General features: G+C 39.3%; 1 protein-coding gene and 1 pseudogene across 1 annotated transcript in view; one reads left to right on the top strand and one right to left on the bottom strand.

The window, feature by feature from the left end:
• Window positions 1–15,696, top strand: part of LOC120083899 (WD40/YVTN repeat and Bromo-WDR9-I-like domain-containing protein) — a 56,219-nt gene extending 40,523 nt beyond the window's left edge. Inside the window, exons 17-24 of the mRNA XM_039039810.2 lie at window positions 7,434–7,530; window positions 7,633–7,692; window positions 11,696–11,750; window positions 11,842–12,242; window positions 12,399–14,228; window positions 14,331–14,912; window positions 15,002–15,060; window positions 15,196–15,696. Of these exons, the coding sequence (XP_038895738.1) occupies window positions 7,434–7,530; window positions 7,633–7,692; window positions 11,696–11,750; window positions 11,842–12,242; window positions 12,399–14,228; window positions 14,331–14,912; window positions 15,002–15,060; window positions 15,196–15,391 (3,280 nt within the window). The 3' untranslated portion in view covers window positions 15,392–15,696. The remainder of the gene's footprint in view (window positions 1–7,433; window positions 7,531–7,632; window positions 7,693–11,695; window positions 11,751–11,841; window positions 12,243–12,398; window positions 14,229–14,330; window positions 14,913–15,001; window positions 15,061–15,195) is intronic.
• LOC120083905 (heat shock cognate protein 80 pseudogene) lies at window positions 8,221–10,299 on the bottom strand (annotated as a pseudogene).
• Window positions 15,697–18,049: the final 2,353 nt, after the last annotated feature.

The raw sequence follows: 18,049 nt of genomic DNA, 5'->3' as shown, positions 1-18,049 counted from the left end.
CTTTAATCTCAAATTCTTTGGCCATCTTTGCTTTGAGTTTCACAATTTCATCATCACCACCACCGGAGAGCACAATATCGTCAACGTACACAATGAGAACTGCAACTTTCCCTGAAGTTGTCTTCTTTGTAAACAGTGTGTGATCTGAGTGCCCTTGGATATACCCTTGTCCTTTGACAAAGGTGGCAAATCTGTCAAACCAGGCTCTCGGAGACTGTTTCAACCCATATAGCGACTTTCTCAGCCGACAGACTGGCTGTTTGAACTGATCTTCAAATCCGGGAGGAGGATTCATGTAGACTTCCTCCTCAAGTTCTCCATTGAGAAAGATATTCTTTACATCCAGTTGATGCAGAGACCAATCTCTGTTAACTGCAACAGATAACAATACTCGGATAGTATTGAGTTTAGCTACGGGAGAGAATGTCTCGGAGTAATCTACACCAAAGGTTTGAGTAAACCCTTTGGCAACTAACCTGGCCTTGTACCGATCAATGGTTCCATCTGACTTATACTTTAAAATGAAGACCCATTTGCACCCAACTGTCTTGTGCCCTTTGGGTAGGATGACTTGTGTCCTCAATCTCTGACCTGTTATGGAGGAGATGAGGTGTCTTGAGAAAAACGGAACTATATCGTGCTCTTCCAGACCGCTAGAATTCCCACTGTGATCAATAGTCTCCTTTACCTGGGTTTCATCTTCAGAAGTCTCCTTTACACCATCATCTCTAATATCACTTACATTTTCTGGAACAATTTTCGAATCACTATTCACCATCGTCTTTCCATCTGCTATAGTGGTGCTGTCAGCACCTTCTCCTCCCTTTTTCTCTCTGCATTCGTTAGTCTTAGCACAAGTATCAATCTCAATAATTTCAGGAATACACGTACCTGATGCCGGGTTTGATTCATGGACCAGAGCTGGAGCTGCGACAGGTGGCGCTGTTTCCTTCCTGAGATTCTTCCTATTGTATGTTATTCATGGGACTTGATTGGTAGGGAGGATAGGATGGACATATTCAGGAATAGGAGATGACTCTATAAGGGAACTGTATAGGTGGACCAGTTAGCCTCTTCATTGGATGTCTCCCCCTGAAGATGGCTAACGGGAAAGAAAGGCTGATCCTCAAGGAAGGTGATATCCATGGAAACAAAATATTTGTGAGAGGATGAGTGGTAACATTTATACCCACGCTGATGAAGCGGATACCCAACAAAGACGCATTTTTGAGCACGGGGGGTGAACTTTGTGCGGTTAGGACCATGGGAGTGAACAAAGGCAACACAGTCAAACACTCGAAGTGGTACATCGGAGATTAAACGAGTAGTTGGGTAGGACTCTTTCAAACAGTCTAATGGCTTTTGAAAGTTGAGGACTCGGGAAGGCATTCGGTTGATTAAGTGAGCGGTAGTAAGGATAGCATCTCCCCATAGGTAAGACTGGAAGGATGTGGATAGCATTAAGGACCTGGCAACTTCCACCAAATGACGATTTTTCCTTTCGACTACCCCATTTTGCTGGGGAGTGTAAGCACACGAACTTTGGTGGATAACCCCTTTGGATGCAAGGAAGTCCTGGAAGGAAGCGTTAAAGAATTCCCACCCATTGTCACTTCTCAAAATACCAATCCTGGCATTAAACTGGGTTTTCACAATGGCATAGAATTGTTGGAATATAGATAACACCTCGGACTTATCAGTGAGGAGAACGACCCAAGCAAGCCGAGTGTGATCATCTATAAAGGTGACAAACCAGCGTTTCTCTGTGGAGGTTGTGGTTGGTGAGGGACCCCAAACATCACTGTGAACTAATGTGAAGGATTTGGATGGTTTGTAGGGCTGGGAGTGAAAGGAGACATGACCCTATTTGGCACGAATACACACATCACAATTTAAAGAGACAAGGCTAGTCCTATAATCATTCCTAGAGGAAGCATCATCAGTGAGGAAGTAGAGTCCCCTATTATGCTGGGCAGTGCCAATCGTCGTCCCCGAGCTCAGATCCTGAAATAAAATAGAGTCGGGTGAAAAAACTGCTTGACAATTCAGATCCTAATTCGTTCGTTACTGGCACTTGGACAACATGAAAGAAACTGATCAGAAGTATCAGTAAGGTGATCTGTCGCCCATGAGTCAACAGTCTATGGTTTTTTACCGTTAATACTAATAAGACCAAAAGACTGGATAGTACCTGACTGGACGATGGCACTGACTCCAACTGTATTTAGACTGGTTGTACTGTCTGCTGAGGGTTGATGCTGGGGGTTCTCATTCGTCGAGTCACTCACAAGGGCACGTCCAGGGGTTGATTTTTCATGTGATTGATGATGTTTACTATTCGGGGGCCGTCCATGTAACTTCCAACACTGGTCTTTTGTATGCCACGACTTTTTACAGTGCTCACAAACAGGAGTGGGCTTCTTATCACTATCGATGCTGGAGGACTTAGTGGCAAAAGCAGCAACATCTGTAGGGATAATTACCGGGTTATTCATTACACTTGATCTGTCTTCCTCCAGACGTATTTCTGAGAAAACTTCCATGAGAGAAGGTGTAGGGCGTTACCCCAGAATCCGACTCCGAACAGCATCAAACCTCAAATTTAGTCTAGCAAGGAAGTCATAGACACGGTTAGCTTCTTCAATTTTTGCATACTATGGTCCGTCATGCGCACATTTTCGGACTATCTCCCTACACAGATCCATCTCTTGCCACAAAAGAGCCATTTTATTGGAATAGGATGTTACGTCCATAGTTCCTTGCTTGCATTCATGTGCCTGTTTCTGTAACGTGTAGAGCTGGGATGCATTCTGCCTTTTCGAATAGAGTTGTTGTACAGCATCCCAAATATCCTTGGCAGTTGCAGCATAGAATAACGATCTGCCAATCTGGGGTTCCATACTATTAATCAGAACAGATCTCAACAACGAGTCTTCTCCCTTCCAGATTCGTTCCTGAGGGTCTCCTGATCCAGGCTTAGGTATCTCTCCAGTCAAGTATCCAAATTTATGACGTCCTTCCAAGGCCATTCTGATGGATTGGGATCAGGAAAAATAGTTCTGGCCATTCAGTTTTTCTCCGGTAATAAATCCTATAGAATTTTCCATGGATCCAGACAATATATGTAGTGGGTAAAATAGGGAAAGAATTTACCGGATTTTCAGAATATATTGATATGTTGTCTGATAAATCTTGAGAGTTTGTCCCAAGAACCGTTCCGAAATCGGCAGTCTGCTGTTGGAGATGGGCAAAACGCCGTTGGAGATCATTCGACCCTCGGCAAGGTTCATGTACAGACCCGACTGCTGGTGCCATCGGAGCAGACCGTTGGATCGAAGAGCCGATCGAAGTATTTGGGTAGAAGACCGACGCATAGGGTTTGGCCGACTTCTCCTGGGTGGACTCGGCCATGAAGGGCGTTGGGTTCGCCGGCTGGGTCATCACGATCGGTGGTTGTGCAGCTAAGTCATCGTGAAGGCAGGCGGTAGAATAGATTGGCTGGGTCTGGAAAGCCTTGGAGTCGCTTGAAATCGCGATCGGTGGCTGATCGGTTGGGTAATCTTGATGCTGCTTGGCTGGGTCATCGCGAAATCGTGCACCGGAATATGCCGGCTGGGTCTGGAACACACGGGTATCACGCGACTGAAGATGCGGCGGTTCGGCTGGGGAAGATCGTCTGGAGTTGGGTCAGCTGGGGTTGAAGTCCGATGGGATTTCCTCGGCCAAGGATGGGTGGCTGGAGCTAGGTTGGCTAAGGTTGAGGTCCGACACTGATTGGATGATTTTCGGTAGTGCATCTTGAAGGTACTGTTCCACGGCTTCTCGTACGGCTTTAGTGATGTCGGCGTTTATGGTCCCACTAGTTCCATGGAGTTTGTTGGAGGAGAATCTGGTCTATTCTCATCGATGGTGGCTAGGGCTTTGTTGCCATGCTCTGATACCATGTTGAAAAAGAGAGAAGGCAAGAGCACAAGATTTATATGGAAAACCCTAGATCAGGGAGAAAAAACCACGATTGAGACTGATTTTTTATTATTGAATTGATACACAAAGTACAAGAGAATAGGCCAAATAAATAGACTAGTGGGAAGCCCTAGGGTACATACAATTACTAAAATACCCCTAGGGTTACAAGCTGTTTTTTGACAGTATGAAATTACAAAAGGGCAATAAAAGCCGTGAGAGATTACATATTGCTTTTCCATTGTGATATAAGAGAAGTAAGATTGTAATCGTAATCACAAAAAAGGGGAGTAAAATTATACCAAGATAGAGAAGTATACAAAAGGTGATCTAAAAATAGAGTGAATTTCGTTTCTCTATCTTCAAAAGTACGATGATTGTGTTTGCTCCAAATGAGCCAAAAGAAGGCTTTGATGATGCAGGTCCACATGATCGCTTTCTCATTTTTGAATGGATGTTCGATAAGAAACATATTCAATAGGATGAGAGGGTCATTTGGAAAGGCCACATGGTAGTTGAAGCATGATAATATTCTCCACTAAAACAATTGTGCATAGTCACAAAAAACTAGGATGTGCATAATGGATTCGCCACATTGGTGACAAAGGATACACCAGCTGGAGGCAGACACGATCCATTGTGATGTAACCTAAAGGTGATAAAAGGAGAATTCTCTCCAAGAATCAAAATTTTGAATCTTTTATTAGAATGAATAAAGTGTTTCATACAAGAGGGAAAAGTTCCTATTTATAGAGTTTTACTACAAGTGAGGGTAAAAAGGGAATTAATCTAGAATATTACCTAATTACCCAATTAACCCCTATTCTTTTTACATCATTCTACCCCTCCAAAAAGAAAACTTGCCCTCGAGTTTTAAAGAGAAAAAAATTATGAAGCAAACAAAGAATGAAATAAACTTGTTCAACGGAGTATGACCAAACCAACCTCCTACATTTTGAACAAAAATATTATGATCAAAAGTATAAATTTGAGACAAAAAGTCTAATATTGCCATCAAAAGATGAACTTCTCCATCGGATATAAACCCAAAAAAGATGTCTCCTTCAAGCTCATTCAAAACCGTATTCAAAGGACCAATCACTAAAAAACCACCTTCCAAGGAAAATTGTTCAAGAATCATGTGTTCTTTATCATTCGCTTCAAGTTCTTTGACAGTTTGGTGATCCATTTCCACACAATCAGTGTGTCATTGTTCTTGTTCAATTTTTGCTCGATGTTTGATACTTCGTTTCCATCTTCTTCAATGGATTTTTCTTTTTTACTTGAAACTATTTCCAAATCAACATCTTCAAATTCTTGTTTTTCTTCAATTTTATCTTCAGGATTTTCTATTTGAAAATTTTCCAACCATGATTCTTTTGTTTTTCTTCGGTATATGAAATCAATCCGTTCTTGAACTCTTGCAAATGAATTGATAATTGATCAATATGTTGAGTCATTTTCCTCAATGAACGTTGGATTTCTTTTGTTGTTTTCTTTATTTCCTCCAATGCTATGAGATCTAAGTAGTCATTTTGTTGGATTCTTGAATATGTTTTAATCTCATGTTGGGTATAGGACTCATCCACTAATTCTCTTGAATCAACCTTTCTTGATCGTGTTTCATAACCAAAAGAGTAATTTTGAGTCTTGAACGTTTTTCTTGGACGGTAAAAATCCATTCTTGATGATTCTTTAATTCATCTAACTCCCAATCTTTACGTTGATATCTTGAAAAATGGATTTGATTGGATCGTTGGGTCCTTTTTCGATATTGTCGCCTTCTTATTCCGGCCCAAACCGTCCTTGAAACATCATCGGAATCACTAGAATCACTAGAATCAAATTTCCAATATGGATAATGATAGGTTCTTTGAGAAAATCGAGCATGGACAAAATTAGTGTGTTGAAATTTCTATTCGAAATAACTTGAGTCAGATTTCTAGCACTGTTTTTGGAAGTAAATTTGATTTTCTTCCTCATACCAATTGTTGTACTTTTTTCTTGGACGCCTTTTTTGGTCGATAATAGTCCATTCTTGCAAAATCTTGAAAAATCTTTGGTTTTTTCGTTCTTTCTTGGAATTCAAGGGTTCCCCCTAATTAGATGTTTGTTGTTTGTCAACGAGCACAATTCACAAAACTCCCTCTTGAGATCGACATTGTCAAGAGTTTCCCGGTCTTGCACCGACGGCAGTCAATCTTGGCCCAGGCGGTTGCTTTGATACCAATTGATGTAGCCTAAAGGAGATAAAAGGAGAATTCTCTCCAAGAATCAAGATTGTGAATCTTTTATTAGAATGAATAAAGTGTTTCATACAAGAGGGACAAGTTCCTATTTATAGAGTTTTACTACAAGTGAGGGTAAAAAAGGAATTAACCTAGAATATTACCTAATTACCCAATTACCCCTATTCTTTTTACATCACATTGGGCCTTTTTGATAAGAACATTTGCCGTGTTAATACTACCATGGCTAGCCTCCCACAGAAAGAATCAATTTTTTGTTGGAATGGCACCTTTCCAGATGTTCTTATAAAGGTGTTCATTCTGTTTGTTACCACTTGAGGCAAGAAGTTGCGTGAGCGACTTAGTGGTAAATAGACCAGACCTATCTAATTTCCATTTCCATTTTTCATCCATGGAGTGGTCATTAGGAGGCAGAAGTAGAGAGAAGAGACCATTCAAGAATCTCTTCTTCATTAAGATTTTGCCGCAAACCAAGGTCCCAAGATTCGTATTCCAAATTCCAGCATTGTGCAATGGTGGCCTCCTTTTGATTAGAGAGAGCAAATAATCTAGGATAGGCAATTGTGAGGGATGAATCGCCGACACAACTGTCATTCCTAGGATGTGGATGCACCATTGCCGATAACATGGACAATATTATTATGGATGAGATTAATCTGCTTTGCAATGTACCCAGGAGCCCCTAGATCTAAAGTTCTCCCCCAATACTTTTAGAAAACATTGGGGGAGAACTTTTGATCACTTGGGGCCTGGGGTCCCTGATTGAGTGGGTGGATATGAATGATTGGATTATTAGATACCCAAGGTGCCATAGAGATGGGTATTGCCTTTGACGTTACCATGGCCTTTGCTCTGCAATCAGTTGTATGAAGTGTGTATTTCTTGATATTGAAGGTTTGCAATTTCAAGATGCTTTTGTGGATATAATGAATCTAGAAGTTATGATTGAGTGGTGCAGGATGCTGAAGGTGGATAATATTTATAAGGCTTGTCAAACTTAGTGAATTATTGAACTGTAGAAATTCAATGTTTGCCTGTGGCTATAATTTCCGTGTAATAGGTTCATCATAGTTGATCATTATGTATTGAGCTGATTGTGCATAATTGGATCAGTTTTGATCTTCATATTGAGATGATTTTAATGTGAGGGCTTGCTTTTTTACTATGTATCCCTTACGTATAAACATATGATAATGTCTTAGTTTTGCCTCTGTGATATAGAGACGGGACATCAATTATACTTTCAGATGATGTTGGGCAGCTATATATATTAAGCACAGGGCAGGGAGAATCCCAACAGGATGCCAAGTATGATCAGGTACTTGAGTTGATTGATATTTTGTTGAGCACTACTTTTCTTCCTTCATGATCATGTGTCTTGCGAAATTTTTGAATACTTTTTGTCTTGCCTTTACTGCAGTTCTTTCTTGGTGACTATCGCCCACTTATTCAGGATCCTTCCGGCAATGTAGTTGACCAGGTAGGAAAACTTTGTGCGATATGTTGTTATTAAACTTGTTATGAAGCAATTTCTACTAGTCTGTGATAATTGCTCCTGTAAGCTTTTCGTACAAGTTTTTTAATATAAACAAATTGCTTTCATTGAGAAAGAAGGAAAGAGAACAAAGACATACAAAAAACCAACCAAGCCCACAAAGTTTTTTAATATAAACAAATTGCTTTCATTGAGAAAGAAGGAAAGAGAACAAAGACATACAAAAAACCAACCAAGCCCACAACAATCTCGTTAAAGAAAGGGGTTCCAACTAAGTAAAATGTTACTGAGGGAATAATTTTGTTTCGAAAGATGAAACACATTTTGAGTGAAATATACTATCACTGAAGTCGCCACAAAATGTTTGTGAAAATAGAATTGTCTCAGCAACTTGATCAGGAAACCGAGAAGAAAAATCTTAATAAGCCATACACTAACTAAATGACATGACAAAATATATGTTGTAAATCAAAAACATAACATAGGGAACCCTTAAAAAAGATGCTACCGGATTTAATCGACTTCCTCCATCTTGCTACCCTCTGCATCATCATCAGCATCCTCAAGAGGAGGCATTTCAGAATCGCCCTCTCCAACATCCTCATCAATGCTTAATCCAAGCTTCAACATCCTGTGAATTCTGTTTCCAAAGGTGTTCGGGTCATCGAGGCTGAAGTCGGAAGTTAGAAGAGAAGTCTCGAAAAGGAGGATAACAAGGTCCTTAACAGATTTGTCTTGTCAGCATCAACCCTCTTTCTGAGCTCTTCCATGATGGGGTTCTCAGGGTTGATTTCCATAGTCTTCTTGCTTGACATGTAACCTGCCATGCTATTGTCCTTCAATGCCTAAGCTTTCATGATTCTTTCCATGTTGGCTGTCCACCCATATTCACCAGTTACCAAACAGCAAGGAGAATCCACCACACGGTCAGAAACAACAACCTTCTCAACTTTGTCACCCAAAACATCCTTAATCACCTTGCATAGCCCCTCGAACTTCTCCTTCAAAGCTTCCTTCTTCTTCTTTTCATCTTCACTCTCATCAAGTTTCAGACTTTCCTTGGTTGCTGATACAAGCTTCTTACCATCAAATTCCTTCAACTGACCAACTGCATAGTCATCCATTGCATCAACCATGAACAGAACTTCGTAACCCTTCTTCTTGAGCTTCTCAAGGAAAGGAGAGTTTTCTACAGCTTTCTTGCTTTCACCAGTGATGTAAAACTTAAAAGATATCAGTCTGGCCTTCCTTCATTCTGGTCACATAATCATTCAGGCTTGTCAACTCGTCACCACTCTTGGTGGAGTGGAAACGGAGAAGTTCAGCAATCTTAGGCCTCTTCTGGGAATCCTCGGGGATACCAAGCTTCAAGTTCTTGGAGAAGGCCTCATAGAACTTGTTGTAGTCTTCTTTGTTCTCAGCAATCTCAAAGAAGAGCTCAAGGCACTTCTTCACCAAGTTTTCATGGATGGCCTTCAAGATCTTGTTCTGCTGCAGCATTTCTCTAGAAATATTGAGAGGAAGATCCTCAGAATCGACAATACCCTTAACAAAGCCAAGGTATTCAGGAATCAATTTCTGACAGTTGTCCATGAAGACACGGCGAACATACAACTTAATGTTGTTTGGCTTCTTCTTTGTGTCAAAGAGATCAAAAGGAGCCCTCTTGGAAACAAAGAGGATAGCCTTGAATTCCAATTGACCTTCAACAGAGAAGTGCTTTATGGCTAGATGCTCCTCCCATTCGTTGGTAAGGCTCTTGTAGAAAGCAGCATACTCTTCCTTTGTAATCTCTTCTGGCTTCCTCATCCAGATAGGCCTCTGTTTGTTCACCAAGGACCACTCATGGGAAACTTCCTTGATCTTCTTCTTCTTTTCTTCCTTCTCCTTCTCTTAATCAACTTCCTCAACCTTTCCTTCCTCGTCCTTCTTCTCTTCCTTATCTTTGTCATCAGAGATTTCCTTCTCAATGGTCTTCTCAACCCAGAGAGAAATCGGGTAGCTAATGCACTCAGAATGCTTCTTGTTCAAATGCTTAAGACGATGCTCCTCAAAGTATTCAAGCTGATCTTCCTTGAGGTACAGGCCAAGATTCTCACCAGATGTGTCCCTGGTGACTGTGAAGGAATCCCCAGCTTGGGACTCCCATACATACTGCTCATCATCATTGTGTTTAGTTGTAACAATAACCTTCTCAGCCACAAGGTAGGCCGAGTAGAAACTGACTCCAAACTGTCCAATCATGCTCACATCAGCGCCAGCTGCAAGAGTTTCCATGAACTCCTTGGTCCCAGATCTTGCAATGGTACCAAGATTGTTCACTAAATCAGCCTTGGTCATTCCAATACCATTGTCAATAATCGACAATGTATTGTTTGCCTTATCAGGAATGATGTGAATAAAGAGCTCAGGCTGAGCATCTAGCTTGCTCTTGTCAGTCAAACTCTCAAATCGGATCTTATCTAGAGCGTTAGAGGAATTGCTGATAAGTTCTCAGAGAAAGATCTCCTTGTTGCTGTAAAAGGTGTTGATAATGAGACCGAGAAGCTGATTAATCTCAGCCTGGAAGGCAAATGTTTCAGTATCTGCCATTGCTGAAGACGCTGATCGAAGATCGAAGAAACAGAGAAATGGAGGAAATCGTAAACGAAAGCTTTAAAGAAGTCAAACCCTAAAGAGAAACATGAAACCACACCAAGGACCAAACAATACTCGGGTCCCTTTTCATACCTCTAAATAGTAAACACTCTTGTTCCTCTAACCCCAAAAGGTCCCATAACAAAGCACACCTTTGCAAATCATAACCTCTCTTAGGAAGGCGGATGGTGGAGGAACTCTATGATTGTTGCTCTAATATTCCTCAGCTGAGCTATCACAATACTAAACAAACTCCTAAAAAAATTAATTCCACACAGATCGCGCAAATTAATAGCTCTAGAGAAGGTGGTTCATATCTTCCTCTGCCTTCCAAAGGAATCATTAATGAGGCCATCTTCTTTGAGAGCCTATCCAAAATGTTCACATAAACAAATTAAATGCTCCCTGGTATTTTTTAGTTATCTTCCTTAAAAAGTCGTTTAGTTTTTTATTTTTTGATTTGGTCGGTGAGTTTGGTCTCCTTTTCTTTCGGGTTAGTCGTTGTTTGACTAATAGGGTAGCGACTGATGTTATCTCTTTGTTATCATTGTTGGGGGAGTTTAACTTTAGGTGTGGGAGAAAGGATATGTGTGTCTAGATCCTTTACATGTTGGAAAGCTTCTCTTGTAACTCTTCTTTCGCTGGTTGGATCTTTCTTGTGCTAGAGTCTATCTTTTCTGGATTTAGGTTCCAAAGAAAATGAGATTCTTTGCTTGGCAAGTTTTACACGGGCGGGTGAACACTTTGGATTGGTTTTTGAGGAAACCTACGTTAGTGGGTCCTTTTTGTTGTATTCTCCATCGAAAGGCAGATGGAGACATGGATCACATCCTCTAGAGATGCGTGTTTGTGCATTTGGTTTGGAATTTGTTCTTCTAGACTCTAGATGTATGGTTTGTGCTCACTTGTTAGAGGGGACATTAGTGTTATGATCTGGGAGTTTCTCTTCCATCCGACCTTGCTTGAGAAAGGTTGCTTCTTGTGGTTGGTAGGGGTGTGTGCTGTAATGTGGAATCTTTGGGGAGAAAAGAACAACCGAGTGTTTAGAGGGTTGGATAAGGAGTCTAGTGATGTTTAGGCTCTTATTAGGTTTTATGTTTCTCTTCGGTCCTTCAACTTCATTTTTTTTTTTGTAATTATTCTATAAGTACTATTTTGTTTAATTGGACCCCTTTTCTACAACAGGGTTCCCTTGTACACCCTTGTACTCATTCATTTTTCCCATGAAATTGGTTGCTTTAAAAAAAAAAAAAAGTCTGTTGTTCCTTTTCTTTTCTTTTCTTTTGTTCTTTGCTCTCATTTAAATTCTTATGATACTTTATCATACTGATTGTGCCAATATTTGATTCAGGAAACCCAACTCAGTACTTACAGAAGGAATTTGCAAGATCTTCTTTCTGACTCAGGTTTCCCTCTTCTCTAACTGATGTTGGTATATGGTTTCAGTTTGGTATTAATTCATTTTGTGTTTGTTGCTTGTGTGATGAAAAATGGTAGGCATGATACCCTATCCAGAGCCTTATCAGACTGCATACCAGCAAAGACGTTTAGGAGCTATGGGTCTTGAGTGGCGTCCTTCTTCTCTAAAACTTTCTGTTGGGCCTGACTTCAATCTCGATCCAGATTACCAATTACTGCCTTTGGCAGACTTGGACATGTTGATTGAACCATTGCCTGATATTGTGGATGCAATGGACTGGGGACCAGAAAATGAAGTACAAAGCGAGGATACCGATTCAGAGTACAATGTCACTGAAGATTATTCTAGTGGCGGGGAGCAAAGAAGTCTAAATTCAAACTGCTCAACGGATCCAGAATGCAGCTCCGACGACACAGGGATTGATGATGCTCCTGCTGATGGTCTTCGAAGATCAAAAAGGAAAAAACAGAAAGCAGACGTGAGTATTGTATATCCTTCCTCTGAAGCTCTCTCTTTGCAAATAGATATATTAATTTTCGCCAAATTAAGATCCTTTTCCATCTTTTAATATTTTCCTCTGAAATAGAACCCTTTCCTTCATATTTTTGATATATTCTTTCCACCTACATTTCAGATGGAAGTTATGACTTCTTCAGGAAGGCGTGTTAAAAGACGAAATATGGATGAGTATGAAGGCGATACTGTCAGGAGTTCCAGAAGTCGGAAGTCAAAATCTGGCCATAAGCCTTCCAAAAAGAAATCAGCTTCCAAGTCAAGACCTCAAAGAGCGGCTGCACGTAATGCCCGCAATTGGATATCATCATTTAAGGGAAAATCTACAGATGGAGAAGAAGAATACGAATCGGGAGGTGAATGCTCAGAAAGTGAATCTACATTAGAAGATTCAGACATTGAGAGTGATGAATATGAAAGATCATTGCAAAACAGAAATAAGCATTTGAAAGGTAAAGAAGTATTCTTTGATGGAGCTGAGGAGATCAGAAAATCGCTTGATGTTTCTGAATCTCGCGTAGATGCTGGAAACAGAAAGAAGTTGATTCTGAAATTCTCCCTTAAGAATCCAAATAAGATTGATCCTCCTTCAAACACGGCCGTTACTTGTTCCAACATGGCCGATGTGGCTAGCTCATCGTCAAGATCACCAAAGGAAGTTATTGAAACCAGTCAGAATCTTATGAGATCTGAGAGGCAATTTGTTAATATTGATGGACATTCTGATCTGACTGTGGTCTACACAAATGGGAACATAAGATGGGGAGGGTCCAGGGTTCGCTCGTCCAAGCGCATAAGATTTGGGGATACTGCGCCTTCTAATGCATATGCAGTATCTACTTCACTTCCCAATGGCGATCATAATGAAAATGAGAATGCAGTTCATGAGTATTTAGAACGAGAAAATCATTTTGGTGCACCATCCCCCCATGCAAAGGTGCAGAATTATTCTGCAGATGAAACGGACACAGTATCTCCCACAAATTTGAAGGATGAGGATGATAATGCTTCTGGGCATTCTCAGGAGATGGTTAATGGTGGAGAGCTTAAATGTGTTGGCAACAGCAAGTCATGTCATCATGATGATTCAAGTCATTTGAATTTTATGTTTTCTTCAGACGCGACCACCACATCAATACAAAATGGGACTCCTGCTCCTGAGCAAACTGAAAATATTGCACCAATGTGTACAAAGATAAGGTTCAAGACTATTTCCTTGGATCCTGAACATTCGTTGAGGCATAAAATAGAATCCTTTGATGAAAGCTCAAAGAATGATGAATACAATACAGTATCTGGAAGCCCTCAGCATCTAAATGGGCTACAAGATAGTATCAAGAATGAAACTTATTCTGATCTTAGAAATGATTGCTCACAAGATATGGACATTGGAATGGATGAAAAACCAGTTTCAACCTTATGCAACTCATCAGAGTTGCAAGCAGTTGAGACAAACAAAATGTACACTGCAGTTTATAGAAGATCCAAGTCAAACAAAGGAAAGAGCAATATAGATAGCAACGGTTGTGGCTCAGGAGAACATGCCTTGGGCAACAGTAGTCTACCTGCTGAAGCAGACAATCATAAAATTATGCTTCGGAAGACACGATCTTTAAGGTTTAAGGATTCCTCATATGATCTAAATAATGTGGTTGATGATCTAAAATCAGACGAAGATCAAGAACTTGAACAGAGATCAAGACGTTCTGGAAATTCTTCTGTGAACAGATCTCATATACCAAGTGAAGAGTGGGGATCGAGCTCAAGGATGACAGGCGGATCCAGATCCACTCGAAACAGAAGGGGTACTTTTACTCAAGACATAAATCCAGTAGACAGAAGGAAGTCGGTTCAATATGCCAGAAAAGGATCGTGGTTAATGATGCCTGCACATGAGGGTGGCTCCAGATATATTCCCCAACTTGGAGATGAAGTTGCGTATCTTAGGCAGGTAAGTACATGAATGGTTTCCTGCAGCTTGATTTCTACATTCCTTTTAATATTTGGTGCTAATTAATTGATTATTAACGAAACGTGAATACTTTCCTGACAGGGCCATCAGGAATACATAGATCATTGTTGTGCAAATTACTGTCACACAAGAGACATGGGACCTTGGACCTCAAACCGAGGAACCATACGAGCTGTTGAGTTCTGTAAGGTTGTGGAGCTTGTTTATTCAACTTCTGCAGGTTCTGGAGATAGTTGCTGTAAAATGCTTCTCAAGTTCATAGATCCTACTTCTCATGTATTCCTCCAATCTTTCAAGTTAACTCTTCCCGAGTTGACTAGTTTCCCTGACTTCTTAGTTGAAAGAACTCGGTTTGAAGCTGCAATGCAGAGGAATTGGACGTTCAGGGACAAGTGCAAAGTGTGGTGGAAAAATGACGTTGGAGTCGATGGTAGTTGGTGGGATGGTCGAATTGTCTCTGTGCAGGCAAAATCTTCAGAGTTCCCAGAAAGTCCTTGGGAGAGGTACACAATTAAGTATAGGAGTGATCCTGCTGAACCACATTTGCATAGTCCTTGGGAGCTGTATGATACTGTTACTCAGTGGGAACAGCCTCGAATAGATGATGAAAACAAATCAAAGTTGTTAATGGCCATTGACAAATTAATGTCACCCTCTATGCAGGTAGTCTGCTTATTCACGGTTTATAATGTTTTATCTGATTATATACATCATATGGTCGGCATGTCCTGATTTCGTCCTTAAAATCCCAGGGTCGTTATGGGATCCAAGATTTGATGCTTCTCTCACGGAAGACACAATACAAGAACAGGTAGTTCAATAAAGCCATTTTTTGATCATTTTGTTGATCCATCATGTTGATCCTCTATAAACCACTGTTCCCTACTCCCGAGTAATTTACTCAACAGATCCTTATCTATGATTTTGGCCTCTTGTACATTTATAGGTTTCCTGTGCCATTGTGCCTTGAGATAATCCAGGAAAGATTACAGAATGATTACTACCGAAGCTTGGAAGCTTTGAAGCATGACTTCATGGTAATGCTGTCGAATTTTGAGTCATTTGTGGCAAAGAATGAAGACATGTCGAAGAAAATTAGACGCTTGTCGGATTGGTTTGATCGCAACATATCACCTTTATAGTTTCTTGTAAAATACCTCTTAGCATTCAAAGAATTTTGGTAGAAATTATTGGCCAAAGTTAGGTTGAAGAAGCCCACTTGGGTTATTTCTCCTGTATGTAGATAATTCTTTTTCCCTATTTGATTAAACAACGCCTTTCATTTATATTCTTAGATAATCTCTCGATGGAAGATTTGAGGTTTACTAGGAAATTATAGAGGGAAAGAGGGGAGGTTGCCATTTTCCACCCGGATTAATTTGTGTATACAGGTATATTTGACATCCACGGCAATAACAAATGAAATCTCAGTATTGAGCATTCCCAATTTCTGCTTTGGTTAATGCCCAAAAAATAAAACACTTATCGATTTGTTATATACTTTTACAGAAAAGAGTTGGACATCAACAATTGTAGATAGATACCGATAGAAGTCTATTGGTATCTATTAATGATTGGAATTGATACAAGTCTATCACTGATGGAAACGGTTAGAAGTCTATTAGTGTTTATCAGGGATGGAAACTGTTAGAAGTCTGTCACTGATAAAGGTTGATAGAGTCTATCAGTGTCTATTAGTGATGGAAACTGGAAACTGTTAGAAGTTTGTTACTGATAGAAGTTTATCAATATCTATTAGTGATAGAAATTGATAGAAATCTATCATTAATGCTATCAGTGATAGAAATTTATACAAGTCTATCTGATGTAATATGATTGGAATAATTTGGTAATTTCAAATTAATCTTAGTTAATCCTTGATTAATTACATTTTAATTACTCAATTAGTTTTTAATCTCTCTTTTTGGTATCCTTTTAGGATTCTTCTAATTCTTTCTAAATAAAGAGTCACCGTCTTGTATTAGACAACTTTTGATTCATAATAAAAACTTTGATTTGATTCTTGAAGAAAGTTCTATTATCTCTTTAGGCCATACTAATTTGGTATTAGAACAACTAACTTCTTGAAAAAAGTTCTTTTATCTCCTTAGGCTATATTAATTTGGTATCAGAGCAATCGTCTGGGACGAGATTGATTATCGGTGGAAGACTGGGAAACTCTTGACGACACCGATCGCAAGAGATAGCTTCATGGACTGTGCTCGGTGCCAAACAACAAATCTGATTAGGAGGAACCCTTAAAATTCCAAGAAAGAAGGAAGAAATCGAAGATTTTTCAAGATTTTGCAAGAATGAACTATGATCGATCAAAGAAGGCATCCAAGAAAAAATACAACAATTGCTATGGGCAAGAAAATCAATTTCACTTCCAAAAATAGTGTTGGAATTTTGATTCAAGTGATTCATAAGAAGAATTATCACATACTAATTTTACCCATGCCCGATTTTCTCGAAGAACCTATCATTAGAGGTGGCAATTCAAACTGCAAAAATTGAACTGTTTCTAAAAATCTAACAGAAAGTTTAGTGAAACTAAAAAATGCGGTTTGGTCTGATTTGAAGAAATTTTGGAACCGAATTAATTCGGTTCGGTTCGGTTTCAATTTCGAAAATCGAATTTGAAACCGAATCGAACCGTTTTTAACTTATATATATATATACTTATTTATTTATATATTTAAAGAAAGAGTAAAACCGAATTTGAAAGCGAACCATTTTTAATTTAAAGAACAAAATTGAATTTAAAACCAAATTGAACCGAATCGTTTTTTAATTAAAAACATATAACATAGTTTTTTTTAAAATACCAAAACCAAATTTAAAACCGAACCGAATCACATATATGTGGTTTGATTCGGTTTCACGTATTAGAAAATTCGGTTGTCAAATCGAACCAGTCTGAACCGTTTCCACCCCTACCTATCATTATCCACAATGAAATTTTGATTCTAGTGATTCTAATGACTCCGACTACATTTCTAAGATAGTTTGGGATGGAATACGAAGTCGAAAATATCGACAAACGGCTCGATCCAATCAAACTCGTTTTTCAAGAAACCAACCGACAAGACTTTAAGAACCTCAAGGAATAATTAAAGATTTTTCAACAAGAAACCAACATTTTAATCATCCCATTAGAGTTTTAACCAACACTTGGCTAGATTCTAGAGGTCAATTCCCAAGATATTTGATGGAAGATTCAGAATCTTCGGATGAAGCCTTTGTGAAGCATCATGAAAACTTGAATATGGCTTGAAGAAGATGATATTATGATCAAAGAACACCTAAAAATCACTCCAATACCAATTTGGAAGTCGAAACATTTTCAAGAAAACCGAATTATTCAAATAAAAACATCTATCATAAGGATTTTCGCAAGGGATGGAATTTGGGATCTTTTGGGGTAAGTTCAAGAAAGGCATAATAATATTCTTCAAGATTTTTCAAGAAACCTTCAAGAACTACATTTAAGCACTCAAGAAGATCAAGAATTCAACTTAACAAGTTGTGAAAATATACTATAAACAAATAAAAAGGAAAGACATAGAGATTCAAGACTTGTGTATGAAAGAATTGAAAGCAAACAGGTTGAGATAGTTCAATTGTGAAGGCCATGATAGGTGAAGAAGAAAAAAATCAGTGGCGATTGAGGAAAAAATTGCGTTGGAAGAAAAAAAAAATTGAAGGAGCTGACGTGGAGATTGCACAACTTGAATCAGATGAGGAAGACCAATTGATTGAAAATTTGAAAATCAAAGATGGAGATGTTGAGAACGAAG

Source organism: Benincasa hispida, chromosome 1, assembly GCF_027475165.1.
Source record: "Benincasa hispida cultivar pf3 chromosome 1, pf3_genome.v1.1, whole genome shotgun sequence".
Classification (NCBI taxonomy): Eukaryota; Viridiplantae; Streptophyta; class Magnoliopsida; order Cucurbitales; family Cucurbitaceae; genus Benincasa; species Benincasa hispida.
This window is presented reverse-complemented; position numbering and strand designations above follow the sequence as displayed.